Genomic DNA, 17,288 nt, shown 5'->3' with positions numbered 1-17,288 from the left:
TGATTGTGAAGAGCCACAAAGACCCCCTGTTGGTCGGGGAAAGAAAAGTTTGCAGTTTGCACCTCTGCACAACAGAAAGAAGAGAAAGGAACTTGTTGAGAGTCAGATATAGAATAGATACATTCCCACAGGAACAACAGAGAGAGGTAATGGCCAGTTTTTCTAGTATGGCCAAATTTAGGCAGTTATAGCACAACAGTTGCCAATTTTTGTTCGGCAGTGAGTGCCACCACTGGTAGTACCATTACATTAGAATATGCAGTTTGCCTTATTTGCAAAGAGAAACTCCAATGCAAACCCCAGACATTCTCTAGTCAGTTGATTCTCAGTTGCTGATGCTTGCAATGCAACCAACTTCCACAGCTCTGTCAGTGGCTAAAACCTGCCCATAATCCTCAGTTTATCATGAGACTGTGTTGGAGCCAGTGTTAAAATAGTCAGTGTTAAAATAGTCAGCTGTTTAGTAGCTGAAGACCTTCAGGTTGGTCAAGCATGACTTTCTAAACTCATTCTCATTTTTCCTGGTTGCATTCCTGCCTTTCATGTGGTTGGAAGTGTTCACAGCATACATTTTAGTTATTGATGGCAAAAACCTTCTGGGTATTATGGGGTTGCTTTAAAACAGTCAGGATGAAATGTGACAATTGCTGGGTCATCCCTGTGGTTATCATTCATATTGGCAGTGGTGAATGAGTTGACTACAAGATACACCTCAGGCTTCCTCCTTTTGCCAATATTTACTAGTTTCAAAGTTGTTATAATACAGCTCATTCTATCTGTGAGCTCCAGCTCAGTTTCTCCTCAGCTGCAAGCTCAGAGCAGCAGCTGAGTGGGTGCAGTCCTGATGTAAGTGCAGTTCTTGCAATTCTACTTTACACTCAACCAACTATGAAACCCAGCAGAATCTAAGACCAGCTCTTCAGGGCAGCTTTCCAGGTTTCTTAGGCTGCAAAAGCTGATCAAGAGAGAATGTCAGCTGGGAATTTCAAGCAGCAGATTTTCTCATACATTCTCTTCTGTGACCTGTGGTTTTGTTTTTTTTTTTTTTTTTGCTCCTAAATCCCATGGTAATTCCTGACAGGGGAGCAAAACTCAGGAGCACAGGGAGGCAATGGATTGATGTGTCCAGATCACAAGGGGAGAGGATCACTGCAACGGTGAAATTCAGGACCAGCACAGAGGAGCAGATGTCACAAGAGAAGAACCAGGATTCAGTCCCGGGACTGTGGCCAAGAGTGCTGAATTCAAGACCAGCACAGATATGGTAGTTGTGCAGCCACATGAGTATTGCTTCAGCCCCTGACTGGGAGAAGGAGCTTCTTTGGAGAGGGTAACATGCTCCCTTCCTCCCATGGCAAATGCACCCTTGGTTTATCACCTGGGCACAGCTGGCCCAGGGAATATCTGCAGCTGTAAGAGCAGGAAGGAGGTCTGAACCCAGACAGTAAAATGCAGACCCTGTACCATGAGTGTGGGATTTGCTGTCCCATTTGTGGTTGGTGGGATAGTGTGAAAACGCTCTGGATCCAGAAAAGGAAGTGAAACAGAGGAATTAAGTAAGAGAATTTCCAGAGGAGAAAATCCAGACTAGTCCTACTGTCCTTAGAGAGAGCTGCTGGCTAATAAGCATGACTAGATATTTCAATATAAACAGGTTTTGAGGAAAACTGGAACCAGGTATTGGTGCTGAGCACCTTCCTGCATTGGAGGCAATCCCACTGACTGAATCTGCTCACCACCCAGCCTCCTTGCCAGACACATGAACGTATGAGTTCCCCATCTGAGGAATTAGCAAAGCAAAATGGCTCTCTAAGTTATAAACTGTCAAATTCTTGCACTTTTCTTGAGACTACTTTAAACCTCAGTCTTTGCAACAGGCTGCAACAAGAGGGAGTACAAGAACAAAAAGCCCTCGTTGTTAATATTTATGGCAACTAAAGCAAAATTGCAACACATTTGCAGATGAATAGGAGCCCTTGTTAAAAGCTGCACCAGCCTAATTTTAGGACAGCACTGGTTTGGCATTTGATTGTGTGGAATAACAAAGGAGAGATTTCATGTTAATTAATTTAGAGGAATTATTAGTGTCAAAAATAAATAGTTCAATCACCTTTCCAAAAATAGTCTGAGGAAGGGAAATGAATCTCAGTGGAAAGAAGATAGAGGTTTTCTTTCAGATACAGATTTTTTTTCAAATATTTTGGTCACTTTTTGTTAAATGCATTGCCCCAATATAAGTAACGTGATTTATTTATAATAACACCTATGTAATAATTAATCTACCTATTGCTACAAAATAACCCATATGGCTAAATAGTTTCCATTTGTTCAGTGAAATAAAGAAGCACTAGGAAGTAGTTGGTTTGATATATATAATTAGTCCCTGTTTTATTTAAAGAATGAAGCATCCAAACCCTATTTAGAAAACAAAGCAAAACAAAACAAACCACTCAACTTTTTTGTGAGATTTACAGCTAAAAGTAATGCTTTTCCCCCCCAAGGGAAACTGCAACAAGACCTGTTGTATCCTGATTTGTTTGTTTGTTTTTTTTTAAACAGATTCTGTTTGGGGGAATTATGTGTAATGTCAAACTACAGCATTCATCACTCACCATGGCTTGATAGGAATCAATGGAGCAGTGTTCTTCTTGGTCTCTCTTCATTACACAGTCCTCTCTGAGAAAAGTCATTATTTAAAATGAGTGTAGATTCAAAAAATCCTGATTATACAAATATTTACTAGATAAAGATTATACTCCTTTGCCTAAAAGACATTCAGATTTACAAAAGGCCAGGCTTTATTATGCCCCTGCCTCATTCTACAAATTCAGCTGGTTAAGCCCACCCAATTCTGTTTCCTTCTCTGTATCCTCTTTCATTCCTTTTTCTCCCTTCCTTCCATCACAGTACAGGCAGTGTTGGCAAAGTCCCTGAGGTGCTTCCATCACACAGGGTGCATAGTCTAGCAAGTTTCAGGAGACAGGAATGCTGTGGAGCCAGGAAGTCTCTCAGGACCACATTTTTCACAAAAGTAGTCTCTGATTGCGAGTATGAAACACTCCAGGGGAAAGGATTCCTGCAGATGGCAGATTATTGCAATCACTGTCATAAGGATTTATGTCCTTGACCAGGCCCATATTTCCACCTGTCTCAGAACCTGCCCAGTCCCAAGTGAAGATTTGTGTACTCGTCCGCGTTTCAAGCTGTTCCTGCTCCTCTTCTCAAGGCTATATAAATCCTGAGGAAAATGCTTGCTCCACTGCAACATATACCTAGAAATGGCATCTACTTCCTTCCCTAGATTACAGTTTATTCTTCCTGAATCCAGAAGCAAGAAACTCCCCCAACACTCTTGTGTATGTGCAGATCACTGGCTTTGAGGTACTTCCCCCTGGTGCAGAGTGAAACCCCCAGCCACTGCTCATCCTGGCAAGGGCAGAGGCTGAAGAGGCCAGCTAAAACCTGCAATTTTAATTATACCTGCCTCCTCTTCCATGGTTCCTATGGCTTGCTCACATCCCCTCTCCCCAGGTGGTACTGGACATGTGAAACTGAACAGTCTCCTGACCCGGTAGTGTAGCAGCTCTCATGGAAAACACCTTCTCACCAGATGCTGGAGCTGCACATGTGGTACTGAAATACCAGATCAGGCAGTACCTCAGGTCTGGGTACCAATGAATGCAGCCTTTCCTTTCTCCCGGCACAGCCACGGAGTTCAGTCACATCACACCAGCTTCTTTTTGTCTGAGTACAGGAACTCAATCCCTGCTCCCAGCTGAGAAAGCTATCCCTTACATCAAAGGACAGCAGATTATTCTTTTGTGCCAAAGACTCCGGTTTCTTATCTCTGATGGCTCAATCATCACATCATCTGTGGCAAAAGATGGCTGGCAGCAAGATTAGATTACAGTGATTTAAAATGTCTCTCTCAGATAAGCGCAGACCATGAGTATTCAAAAGTACACATAATCAGATTGTAAGCTTGACTATCACAGCTTGCCTAGACACCAAGAGTATTAATACAGATTAGACAAATTTGGGGAAGATAGGTCCATTAAAAGTCCTACTACATTATTACTTGTTAAAAGTTAGGGATCAAGTGCAGTTTCTGCTGTTACAATCTCCTAAACTGATAATTCCTGAAAACAGGGCTCAGGGGAAGGCTCATACTGTATGTGTCTGTCCTGTGTCCACCCACAACAAGGTCTAAGCTGGAAAATGTGTCTGTGATCCTCAGGCTGGATCCAGTGTTTTCTGTCCATGACTGATTCTTGTGCATTTGCTGAAGAGCTCTAGGGGTGTAGTGTGGTCACATTGCATAAAGTGTGCTCCATCCCTATCACTGGAAGGCCACTCATCACAATGCAGATAATCATGTGCCTAAATGAGGCAGCTATAACGTTTCTCTCCTTAGCCTTAGCCACTCATTGACATGCAAACCTCTATTACAGTCCCAAGAGAAATTTCCTCTGACCTCTTACTAATTTCCTTCTTCCAAGTTCTTTTTCTGTCTCACCTACTCATCCCTGAATTTCATTCCTTTAGATTAAAGCCTCCTTAAGAGACTTGTGCTGGGAAGGTGACACTTTTTAGTTGATCCTCTGGGATAGAGCCACCTGCTCAATCTGTTGAATAGAAGATAAAGGATTGGGCTGATAACAAGGTAGCTCCACCTCCAATCATTATTAATTTGCTGATCATACTTTGACTCAGTTTCCTCCAAAAGCGGCCTTTGCGAGAAGTTTTGGGCTTAGTAAAGGAAAGGAGCTGTTTAAGCATAAGTGTTAATTATTGTTATTACCCGACAGGTTGTAACTAATAGTAACCATTTAGCTGGGAGATGTGGAAACAGGTATGCAGTTAATTGCTAGATTTAGCTGAGGTCAGGTGGTTACATTGCAGACAATCCATCATTGTTGTAAGCAGCACGAAGTTATGCCCAGCCTGAATTGCTGTGAGTCTCCCTTCACCTCTGATCCTGTGCTAATATCCCAAGACGTGTCACCAATGAGCATTTGAGTGAAATCTCTAGAAGAATGTGGAACAAATCTGTAAATCGTTTTCTGAAATGCCCTGCCAAAAAAAAAGAAAAAAAAATCAATAAGGTCTTCTGTGTCAGGAAGGAAATGTTAAAAATATTAATTAAAAAATAAACTCTCCCGTAAATCAAATGGGAATGAGTGGGAGCAGGCAGACGGGGATGGAATAAAATTCCAGTGGAACAGCTTTCAATTCCCTCCAGTTTTCATGGCCGTGGGCACTGGGAAGTGCCTGTCAAAGCTCGGGGCCGCTCCTGCTGTGTAGGCAGTAACCAGCAGTGCTGTCTGTGGTCAGGACCAGCAGACACCAGCTCTGCAGGCAGCGCCGGGTGATCTCCTCCGGCCACCGCTGCTCCTGCTCCCCCTGCGGGGAGGACATCTACTGACAGAGGAGCACAGCTCCTGCGGGAGAAACTGCTGGCCCTAATAGCGTGAGAGACAGCTAAAGCAACAAGGGCTTGGTTTTTTTTCTGCTGATAAACCACTGGAGGGGAATCTCCCTCCCCACCAATTGCTGTCATTTCATTTCCAAAAGCCTGTCCCTGTCTCCATCAGCATTTATGTGGGTACATCTCTGCCGTGCATGAGTGATTTATTTAAGCATCGGCAGCTACTGTACACGACAGTACAGTGAAGCACAAGCGGGGGAGGGAACAGAGGGCAGAAATGCAACTTTCCCTCTGTAAAAGCAAGCACAGGTGCCTATTCTGAACAACTCCAGTGCACTTACACCAGTCACGGGAGGAGGGAGAAAGAAAGGGTTATTTTCTCAGACCTTTAAGGCCACTTAATTATTCGAATTAAAACATCTCCTCTGGGAAGGCTATACACACACGCATGTACTGTTCCTTCACTTCGCACATCTGCTTCCAGTGGAGCTGCGGAGGTTTCAGTATGCCGGGGAGCAGGCTTTAGGGGTTTGAACTGACGGGAGGCACAGGGGAGGAAGAGATGGGATGATACGAGTTTGAAAGTTGGGGTAAGTCCGTCGTTGGAGAGAGAGGGGGAGTGAGTAACCAGCCACTCACGACACAGGCGCGGGGCGGCCTGGCGGGCGGCTGCGGGAGGAGTGTGATGCAGAAGCGGCGAAGTGAGAGGGAGCAGAGAGAGAGCGAGCGGGAGAGGAGCGAGCTGAGACTTCCACAGAGGCAGCCGGGAGAAATCACCAGCCAGGATTCGCTCCTCTCTCTCTCCCTCTCTCTCTGATTTCAAACCAGCTCCTCCCCCGTGTGGTTGTGGCTTTGCCTTCCATCTCAAGCCTCATCAGCAACACCAGTCTTGGGGAAAAACAAAAAATAAAAAAAAAAAAAAAAAAGGAAAGAAAGAAGAGAGAGGAAAAAGAGACAAAAGGAAAAAGTGCAAAAGAAGTAAAAGGAAACAACAGGGGGAAAAAAGAGGTGGGAAGAAAGTAATCTCCTCTACCCCTCGACTGCATCTAGCACAGAAGAGTCTGAAACTTTACGTGGAGTTCCCGCCGTGTTTACCCCGCGGCGGCTGAATCGGCAGCGCCCGGCTCCGTCGCTCCTGCGCTCTCCTTCTTGCTCTTTCTCCCTCGCACTCATCAGCAGTCGGCAGCGATGGAAAAAGTTGCTGGCTGGTACCCAGCCTGGCACGTTGCTCTCCTGTACTGGACATGGCTTTTCCTCTTCACTTATGGCTTTACCGGTGCAGAAATAACTTGCAGATCCTGCCGTTCCCAGGTGCAGCCGCATCAGCAGCCGCAGCAGGGATTACTGATGCACTTGAGGACCGACAGAGGAGAAAAGGAGCAAAGGAGGTTCCTCGGGGAGAAGGGAGGTGAGAGAGGGCAAGAGGCCGGCTCGGAGGATGCCGGGCTGCCGGCGACCCTCGCCCCTGCTTCCGCGGGGATGCAATTCAGCGGCTGGGAGACACGGCGAGTGACGAGCGAGCCAGAGAAAGTGGCCGGGGAGCCCCGTCCCCGAGCGGCAGCGGCGGCTCCGGCCGAGGACCGACCCCCGCGGGGCCCCCCCAGGCCGGGCTCGGTGCGGCGGCGCTGGGGCCGCAGCCCGCGGGGCTCCGCGGGGCCGGGGCCGGGGCCGGGCGGCGCCGCGGGGCGGGAGCCGGGGGACGGCGGCGCCGCCCGCTTCGGGCTGGAGGAGCTGCGGCTGGCCAGCACCACCTTCGCCCTGGCCGGGGACTCGGCGCACAACCAGGCCATGGTGCACTGGTCCGGCCACAACAGCAGCGTGAGTACCGCGGGCGGGGGCGGCTCCTCCGTGCTTTCCTTATTTCCCCCCCTCTCCCCTTCTTTTTCTTCCCCCCGCTCCCCCGTGCGTGTGTAATCGGGGGTGGGGGGTGCTGGGTTTTTCTTCTTCGAAGGGGATTTTGCGCCTCCGGGCGCCGGGGATTGGCTTCGCTTAGCAGTGTGCAGTGGGGCAGAAGGGCTTCAAAAGGGCCATTCTTGTGGAGCAGAAAAAGTTTCCGCTACCCGCCCGCCCGCTGAGCACATCCCCCTCCCGGCCCCCTTGTCCCCCGCCCCGGAGCAGAGCGGGATCCGGCGCTGCCCCCGCCCGCGGCGGACGGGAAGGGTCTCTTTGGGGGGATGCGCCTTCGCATCCAGCCTTCTCCCCAGGATAACCCTCACGGGCAGCCTGGGAGGCTCAGCTGGAAGGATGCCCAGTGAAAGCCCCTCTGTCCTGCTTCCCCTCCTGCCAGCTGTGGGGGCCCACGTCAGCCCAAGGGCTCATCCCGAGGCCCTGCTGATGTGAAGATCACCTGGAGGGCTTCAGGACTTTGCCTCCGAGGTGTGTCTGCGTAGGGGATAAAGCTGCTTTTTGCCTCTTGCCACCAAGGTGTTAAACAGGAGAGTTTTGTTTCTTCCTCATAACCTGCATGTGTCTCAGGAATAGCATCAGAACAGCTTTGACTTGAGCCAAACAGAACAAAACTGGCCAGAGAAGTAGGCAACCGATTTCCAGGCTGGAGCCATAGTCGTGACATCAAAGTTACCAGGTTAACTTGGGTACTGTATCCCTCCAGCCTCTGCTGCTGTCGTACCTGGAGCTGAGGGCTGAGGCCCAGGGAAGGCAAGGGTAAATTGCTTGGAGTGCTCTCTGCCTGCCCTTAGATCTACTTGTGGACCAGCAGAAGTGGAGGGATCTGTCTGTCCGGATTCTCCAACTTTGCCTCTTAGAGACACCAAGCAGAATGCTAATGAGGGAGAAAGGGATGCCACCACTCCGTGACTGCTGCCCATACAAGTTCCCAGGAGAAACAGAGACTCAGGCTCTCTTCTAAGGTGTCTGCAACTGCAATGCCAGAAGGTTTCTGGCTGCTTGGCAGAAATCTTTGGCCTCCCTCTCAGCTTTGAGTATTAGGAGACTGATAACATTTTGAAATTATAGTCTAGTCATTATGAATTCCTTTCGGTATAGATTGTACTGAGCTACTCAATTCAGAATTGCAGCTGATGTCATAAGGACTTCACTGTGGGGTTCAGCCCTAGTTAATTGGGACATGGTTTTATGGTCTCATCAGGAAGTTTTTAATCAATTAACTGACAAGAGAATAGTTGTCATTTCTATTTTGAAGGACTTTCTCCTTTCTTCACAACTCAGCTAGACTATTCTTAAATAGTTGTGTGAACAGAAGCTGCCTTGTAGGAACTCAGGTCTGTTCATAGAAATTGAATTGAGACTGACACTGGTTTCAAGTGACCCATTTGCTAAGAAGAAAGATTCTGATATAAAAAGCCATCCAGCAGGCAGCAGTTTCTCCGGTCTATCACTGCCATTATGTTTCACCTGTACGTTTTTCAAGACACATCTATTGTTATATATGCATTTAGGTACACATATATTTGTGTATGGGATTCTGCCCACTGTGGTAGTGTGGGCTGCTGTTGTCAGGGACTGATTTACTTTCTGAGTGTGTTGGTGTACACATGTTTTCAGGGGGAAATGTTTTGCGACTGTCCTTCCCAAAGAGCTGCAGAGTGTACAGGGATGTTATGCTCCCCCCTCCACTGCGGGGGCCCTGGCAGTGCTGTTCTGTTTCATGTTATGCTTGCAGCCCCCTCACAGCACAGACTGAAGCTGGGCCCCAGCAGGACTTGGATGCACAAGAGGCTTGTCCAGGCTCAGCTGAAGCGATGGTGTGCGTTCAGAGGGAGCCCAAGGTGGCACCGACCCATTGTCGCTGTGCGGAGGTTCTGGGCTCCCATCACTGCTGGAGCTGGGAGTGGGATGGGCTTGGGGTGAAACGCTTCCTTTAGGGTACAGAATATGTAGTTTTGCCTGCATGCAGTGTCCCAATGTGCTGCTTGTGAGGATGCTGTGTAACCTCAGTGCCCTGCACTCCAACAGCAGCAGCTCCTGGCTTCCTGTTGGAGTTTCCATGCAGTGGTGCAGGGATGCAACACACCTCTGCTCGCTTTCATTCTTGTGTGCTCTGGAAGTGCTGCTATCAAACAACTTTTGTCTTTGCCCAGGCAGAGGGTCAATGTGAAGAGGATCATAGTTTGCAGTATCTGTGTGAGGACAGGAAAAACAAAAATAAAGCTCAAAATATTTGAAATCCTGTTAAGTGGAAAAACTGGAAAATTAAAGCATTGTCACCATCAAGTTTTTGTATTGCAGTGTACCTTATCCTGTCAGCCTCACTGTGGTTTCTTGTATCCTTTTTTTGGTAGTGGTGTGGATATAATTGCAATGCTGAAAGAACTCCTGAATTCTCTATGGGTTTCTTCTGGGCGTTTGCAGCTTCTCTCAGGCTTGGCTGTGATTTTATATTGAGTGTGCGCACCACTGACCTGATGGAATTTTGCTCTGAATTTGCTGCATGCTAAGCCACAAGTACAGTAAGAATAATAAATAATAGTACAAGTTGTCCAAGTTTAACTCCATCAACATAAATTGTTTTAGATCAGTGCTTATTTTGGCTGATCAATGATTTTAGGTACTCCCTGGACAGCTTGCTCTCCAGATCCACGTTTACATCCAGACACTTGGAGCACGCTCTGCTCATCTGTAGTGATACAGTTCACATATTCTCTAATCTCTCCTGTGTACCTTGTTTCACTGATGGAGTCAGCAGGAGTTCCCCAGAGGAGACCATAGGTGTAGCGCCACTGGCTTGTCAAATGATTGATGAGGATGAAATCAGGAGTGTATCCAGTGTTATGTTAAAACACAAGTGGGTCTCAGGCTTCTTCTGACTCCAGTGGAGGTGAGTGAGGCCACACACAAAGCTGTCCTGCATCTCCACAATCCTGAGCTCTTTCAGTCTGCAAGACAGAGAAGAGCGGCTGCAGCAGAAGTGGGTGCTGAAAAGGGTCCCTGGTTGCACTGAGTGCTGGACTGGCTGGGATGATCCAAGCAGGTGTAAACTGGCCCAAGCCAGCACCTTGCCTGAAATCATTCTGACAATATAATAAGAGCCTAGACTATTGAGTCTGTAAATGGGTCCTGGCAGTACTTACCTGCATTGATACATCCTGAGTGTCTTTCTACTTGCCCCTATAAAACTGGAGTAAAAGTTCATATGACCTGAAATCTTTCTCAAATCTCTCCTGCAAGACACTCAAGTGAGATCTCCTGCCTTATTGCACCACTGAGAAATGTCATCAACGGTGTGGAAGTTGGCAGGTTTCCTAGCTCATGGAGATCCCAATTGTGTTGCTGATGCAGTGTGTCCTGACGCTGTAGGTTTGGAGTCTTATAGCTCCCTTAATGCTGTGCTATAGACTAGGGAAAAAGAGCTAGCAGAGATTTATGTGTGGAGTGAAAAGAGACACCTGGCTTTAATGGAGGGAAGCAAGTCTCTTGGTGATGTCCATAATGAGCTTTTGGGATAGAGATGCTTTGCAGGACTTACAAAAAAATGAAGACTGCTTCTGTCCTAAGCTGGCTTGGAGCAAGATCAGTGCCTTATTTGTTAGTTTGAAAGTATTCTGGAGAAAGAAAAAAAATTTGAGGAGGTTGAAAGGTAAAGGAGATTGAGTGAGTGCCTTGGTGCTACAGCTGGTGCTATAACGTGGTGCTGTGAAAGAAAGCAACATGGGTTTCCCAGCCATTTATTATAATAGCAGTTTACTGTGGCCTTGCACTGGACAAAGCGCTCTCCTGGGCTGCATGTTGGTGTAGATCTCAAATTGTGTGGCAGAGAATTTGAGCATGTACTTTTCCTGATACCTGGGGACTGGCTTTTACGTGAGCATGATACCTTTAAACGGCTGGTTCAAGCTTCTGTGATTTACATGGTGGGAAAAACAGAGCTGAGCTTCTCATGGGTCCTCTACAGCAGCAGATCCTCATCAGACTGATAGAGACACAGAGGTGTCTCAAAACAACCATGGCCAGACAGGTTTTATATTCCATCCACAGCAGAAATTGATTCAGCTGAAGTGTCCAGTGCAGGATGAAGCCTGCAAGGTCATCATTGCTCTTGTCAGGTGATTACAACAGACAGCAGGGGAAGAGTTAGGTCTGTTATGGGAGAGCTTTTAGGCAAGATGAAACTCTGCATTAGGTATTGCTTGCAAGATGTTACTTAACGTTACTGACAGGACAAAGTGGGCACAGGTAAGGCAGAATAATGATGCACCTATGTATTTCCAATGCACTGTATTTTGTCCTGGACAAAGGAATTGTGAATAAACTGTTGTTGGATTTTCAGCTGAAGTGTTTAGATCTACTTTGTAAATGAAGAATTTCAAGAATGGCACATAGTACTGCATCCAACAGCCATGACTGATCAAACAAAAACATGTACATGTACATTCTTCCATTCTTCACCCTTCTATTGCCTTCTTCCTTTTTGGGTAGCTGTTCCAAGCTTTTTTCTTCTGACTGTTGGAAACGACTCTGATTTCTGTTCTAATGTTGCCATTGGGCAATTTAGATTAATTTTTTTTTCATTTGTGTGTGTTCCTTTTAATTGAAGTTATTTTCCCTCCCTGGCACTTACATTCCCTGGAATTATTTTACAGGCAGTGATGATATTCCCTTTCAGCCTCTAGTTTGCAAAATCAAGCAAGCACTCTTCTTTCTGTATCAGTTTGTACAACAGGTTTTAGACAGTGAACTCTGAATTTCTAGGAGTCAGGTTCCCAAGAACTCTAATTTGAATCTGATTTTTGCTTTTGATGAATGAAAATTATAACAAATATTTTTTTTTTTACAAGTGAAGGCAGTAAAGGCATGGCTAAAGTACCTTAAATTGCCAGTGTTCTGTTCAGTCCAGAATGGGGGACCATAATCAAATTTTTTTTTCTCATCTCACTTGGACACTTTCCCCAAATGTCATATTCATGCAAGAGGATATAGTTGATGGCCTCTGCCTTTCTCTTGTTGGCAGAGCTGTGGCTCCAAAGTAAAGCTATCAGGGGTACCAGCATCATCCCATGAGTGACCAGCCTTTTGTTGCCTGATGCTGTGGCAGCCCATCACTCCCTTCTTCCCATGGCAATTGAATCATTATAAAGTAGAAATTTTAAGGTAATGAATGTGGATGTGTAGCCCAGAGCCAGATGCTCAGTGAGACCCACAGTGAGGAGTGACCCCTGTGTCAGTTTCTTCGTATTGAGATTGATTCCTAGGGTGCTGAAAACAGCTGCCAAAAAAGATTCATGCAAGGAGGATGTTGGCATTAATATAATTCAGTGTGATGGAGTCTGTATTATGTACAAATTACAAGAATATATAATAGTATTAAGAGTCTAATGCACCGGATGCTGAGACTGTTTCAGGCTAATCTCTTGCTAGAGCTACTGAGAATATATTTTGGAAGGGCTGAATAAAACGTGAGAGAACAAAAATGGGAATTTAAACCAAAATAAAAAATCAAATCAAATTAAAATATTGCTAGAAGTCTCTTGTTTCAAATTTTTGTCTTGATTATATTTTGTACTGTTAGATAATAAAATATTTCACATCTATTCTAGATATGAAACCTTCTCTAAATTTCCTGTAATTGAGTAGGACTTTATTCCTTTAACCAGAGGTCTTGAGTTTTTTTTTGGTATTTATTTTCTTGTGTGTGTGTTTGATTTTTCAAAAAAATGACTCAACAGCCATAGTATTTCCTTCTTCTGTGTTGCAATCCATCTCTAGATATATAGATATATTTCTTGACTGGACTAAACATAGGTTTTTCATATACAGAATATGAAATAGGATACATGGGATGTTGTTAATAAGAAGAGCCGTGCTCTGAGAGAAAGCAGTAAGTGAAAGAGAATCTGTGAGGACTGGAAGAAAGGCTTGTCATTGTGTGCTGCTGGTCTCTGTGAAAGAGTTTGGGAGATGGTGAGGAGCTCCTGCCACTGACAGGTGGGATATGCAAATCCCATCACAAGGGGAGATTAAGGAGAATAATGGAAGAGCTCTGACAGTTGCAACTGGCATTCGTGCAATATCGAGAGGCTATAAACTGTGTAAAGCAATCGGGTTATAGCTTTCAATCTTCTTAATACACTACTTTATAATAGAAAATGGGTTTCTCCCTTTCCTCCTGGCTCCAGATAAGACATTTGTATTTCCCTAACCTGGCGACCACGGTGAAGTCAGTCCAGAGGGGGAAGCCAGGAGGTCAGAAGTCTTTAATTCATTCTGGAGGGGTTAGAGACCCATTCAGCTGTGACACAGCTTTACATATGAAGGGCTGGAAGGTCAGCATTGGCCTTGGACAATCTCACATCCTCTGGGCCTTTCACACCACGTCAGAGTGAATAGAACCCTTGCGTTGTGCAGAGCTCCAGCCAGGGGAATGAAACTGCCCCATTAAAGACTTCTTTCTCTGGAAAATGCTATTGTAGCTTGGCCAGAGCATGTTGTATGTTCACATTGATTTTCCTTTGATTCCAAGACTCCTGAGAAATAGTCCTCAACAAGCCCAAGCCGTGAAAGTTTAGACGCAACATTTTTTGGTTTTGAATCAGGCAGCATTTTTGGAACAGATTTCCGATTCTTCTATTCTACATTTTAAAATGATCCAGTGATACAAAAACCTTGATTCAGTGTGCTGGACGCCTGAGATGGCATTACCTCTGATTGCTGCTTCACAGAGTAAGGGCATCCTGTGGGAACTGTGTCCTACCTGATGTCCAGGTATGGGAATTGCACAGCATCTCAAACTGTTTTGGCCTATATTTAGGTAACTGCTGTTATCTTAAAAGCTGTGTGTACTGGATCCTGTTCTGCAAAGCTGCATTCAGGTTTACATTTCCAAGGAGGAAAAAAAATTAAGACTGACACATGATGCTTTTTTCCCTCAATTATTTTTTTATACCTGGCCAGCAAACCAAAAAATCAATGACTCCCAGAGCTCTAATTGACATTTCTGTGTTAAATGAAAATGGACCTTGATTCCAATTCAAATGGCAGCACTGGGTGATAAAGTAATTATTTTGGAATTTTAAATGCATATAAAAGTTGATGCAGTAAAATGATTTTTGTGCCACTTGGAATTTTTTTTGGCTGTATCTTAAATCAAGCAACAGTTAATGTAAGAGCCCTTAATCCCTAATTCTCAGTGCTGGTAACACAATAACACTTTTACTTAGTACAGTACTTTCTCTCCTTGGGGAACATAAAAGTACTTTCAGAAGGAACAGGATATTTTAGGATATGTCCTAAAATGTAATTTCTCCCTTTTAGAGGGTCTGTAAGAACTTAATTTAACCTCCCATGGTGTCTCTCAGTGGTGGAGTGTACTCTTGTGACTGCAGGCTGGCTGCTGGAGCTCTGCACTGCCCTGTGGCAGGCAGGAGCTCAGGGCAGCTGTGCTGAGGTGCCCCTGATGTGGGGGGAGTGGGGAGCAGGAGCCTGAGCAAACAGGTGGAGATTTGGGTGGGAGAAGGAGGGAAGCTGCAGCTCCTGTGGGGGGATGTCAGTGCCAAGCATCTCCGACGGGAGCAGCCCAAACCAGGGCAGGGCTCCAGTGCGCTCTCCCTGTGCTGTGTTTGGGGCAGAGCTGCTTCTGCAGGGGCAGGCAGGTCAAGGGAGTCATGGACCTTGTGATTTCTCTTTTCCTGTTGGGAAAACTCCCGAGATAACCCCTTCATCTCATCTGGGCTTTTGGGGTGGAAGCTGTTTACCTACAAATGGGAAGCTTTTGATGACTTAACCAGGTCCCAGCCCAGAGTCAGCGTTCACATCCTAATTGTGTGAGGTTTGAGGTCACCTTTGCTGGTGATTGTGTAAGGACAGCAGGGCCATGAGCTCTTGCAGATAATTTTCATGCACCTCTTCAGGAGGAAGTAAAAAGCTCCTTAGAAAAATCTCAAGCTATATAGGTAACCTGACAGAGATATCCCATGTCATTCCTCAAATGTTTCTCTTTTTCCCCCCATTCTCACCTCCCCCACTAAATTTAAGGTGGGGATAAATAATTCAAGGGAAATATTTTATATAACAAATGTAGGCATGCTTTTATCTCCATAAATTTTCCCTGCTCAATATGTGATTTTCTCAGGTGCACTTTTTTAATGGTGGGGGGTGCTGCTGAAGTAATCATAAAGTTCCTAATTTAGGAAGCACTGAGAAATTCCTCACTAATGTGGAAATGGACACCATTTAATCATTTGGACTTTGCCTGGAAAATTTTTCTTTTAACTACAAAGTATAATTTCAGTAGATGAAGGAGCTCATGTGCTCCCTTTCTGTGTGTGTCACTGGGTCAGTTTAAATCTGTAGAAACGGCTTAATGTGCCCTGTCTTGGCCAAAAATTGTGCCAGTATCTTTCACTGAATATTCCCTGAAAACAAACGTAGCAAAAGTGAATTCCACTGACTATTCAAATGAGAATTTGAGGGCCTTATTAAGTATTTACTTATAGGTAAGTGTAAATATATTTTTCTGATGTGAAAAGAATACTTATGCTGAAAATCAAGCTCTGTATGCTAAAGAACATGATATAGAAAATTAGTTTGCTTTCCATTGCTTTCAATTCAGTTTTCCAAGAAAAAAAATACATTCCTGTAGATGAAAGATAAAATCTTTAAATTAATCATTATTGGAATCATATCAAATCAAATTTTGGAAATAGTTGTCTACAAATAAAAGTGAGATCTTACTTTGATCAAAACTTTAGAATTGTGGGGTTTTTTATATAGAGACAGGCTAAACAGCATATTAAGAGACAAATGAGCAAAGCAGGAGACACATTAAACTTAATTTCAAAATGCACAGGTCCATGGTGAAATGCCACCATGTTAGAGAAGTTGAGGAGTGATTATTCCCTGAGATGTTACTCTGGCTGAGGATTGCACCATGGGGAGGGACTGCACTACACCTTCTCCACTTCATTTGTGTCCATGTTTCCACACATCCCCTCAATATACTGAGAGTGACAGAACCTGAGCTAGAGATGAGATGAGAAGAGAATAGATCTGGCCTACATAAATCTGGACTTAGCCTGGATCCAGTGACCTTGTGTCACTACAGATGAGCTGATGAAGTTTAGTAGTGAATATTTAGGCTGTTGTAACTGAAGGATGCTTTGATGCAGATCTGTGTGTTTGTTTCAATAACAAATGACTATTTAATTGTGTATCCTTGAAAACAACAAAAATAAACAAAAATATTCTTCAGCTTATCTTTTGGACAAAAAGATTCCAGTTTGGTGTGGCCTTCCATTTTATTTTCAACTTTTGTAAGATGACATGTGATCTTTTTTTTTTCTCTAGAAACTTTTCATCCACTTCAAAAGAACTCATTTTAAAGTTGTTAAAGGAGTGAATGTGGTTGATTCCAGGTGTGTGATACCCCAGTCTGTGCCCGTGGCTGTGGCCAGGGCATGATGGCAGGGCCCTGCTATCCTGCCTGTGATGGAGGGGGTTGGACCACGGACCCCTACGAGAGCTAAGGAGATCCAGCTCTGCACTCCTGTGCCATACACCAGGCTCCTGGCATTTTTTTTCCTTCTCAAACACTGGGTTCAGCAATGGCTGAAATCTCTCTTACTTTGATGATGCTGCAGGCTGGAATCCCATCAGATAGAGAGACACTCAGCTGCTCCCATAGCTCCCTCTCCCATGGGAACGTGAGCTCTTCCTCCCTGCAATGTGTGCTGCATCCTCCTCCTCCTCCTCATCAGCCACCCACAGCCCTGTCTGTTGATGCTGTTGCCTGGCGACCGCCCTGTGATGGACAGCTTGGAGGGGAGTGATGATTAAACAACCTGAACTGGCTTCTGAAAGCAGAGATCTCATTGTAACGTGACAGGCAGTGACAGCTCAGACAGCAACACATTCTGAGTGTGATTCCTGAAAAAAAAAAAAGGATAAA

At 45.2% G+C, this 17,288-nt stretch overlaps 1 protein-coding gene across 1 annotated transcript in view; it reads left to right on the top strand.

Annotated features, from left to right (window-relative positions):
• Window positions 1-6,120: 6,120 nt before the first annotated feature.
• Window positions 6,121-17,288, top strand: part of LOC311156398 (VPS10 domain-containing receptor SorCS1-like) — a gene marked incomplete at its 3' end in the record, with an annotated part of 256,332 nt that continues 245,164 nt past the window's right edge. The window contains exon 1 of the mRNA XM_084210272.1: window positions 6,121-7,246. Coding sequence (XP_084066398.1) covers window positions 6,617-7,246 — 630 coding nt within the window. The 5' untranslated portion in view covers window positions 6,121-6,616. The remainder of the gene's footprint in view (window positions 7,247-17,288) is intronic.

Source organism: Fringilla coelebs (genome assembly GCF_963513975.1).
Source record: "Fringilla coelebs genome assembly, chromosome: 8".
Lineage (NCBI taxonomy): Eukaryota > Metazoa > Chordata > Aves > Passeriformes > Fringillidae > Fringilla > Fringilla coelebs.
This window is presented reverse-complemented; position numbering and strand designations above follow the sequence as displayed.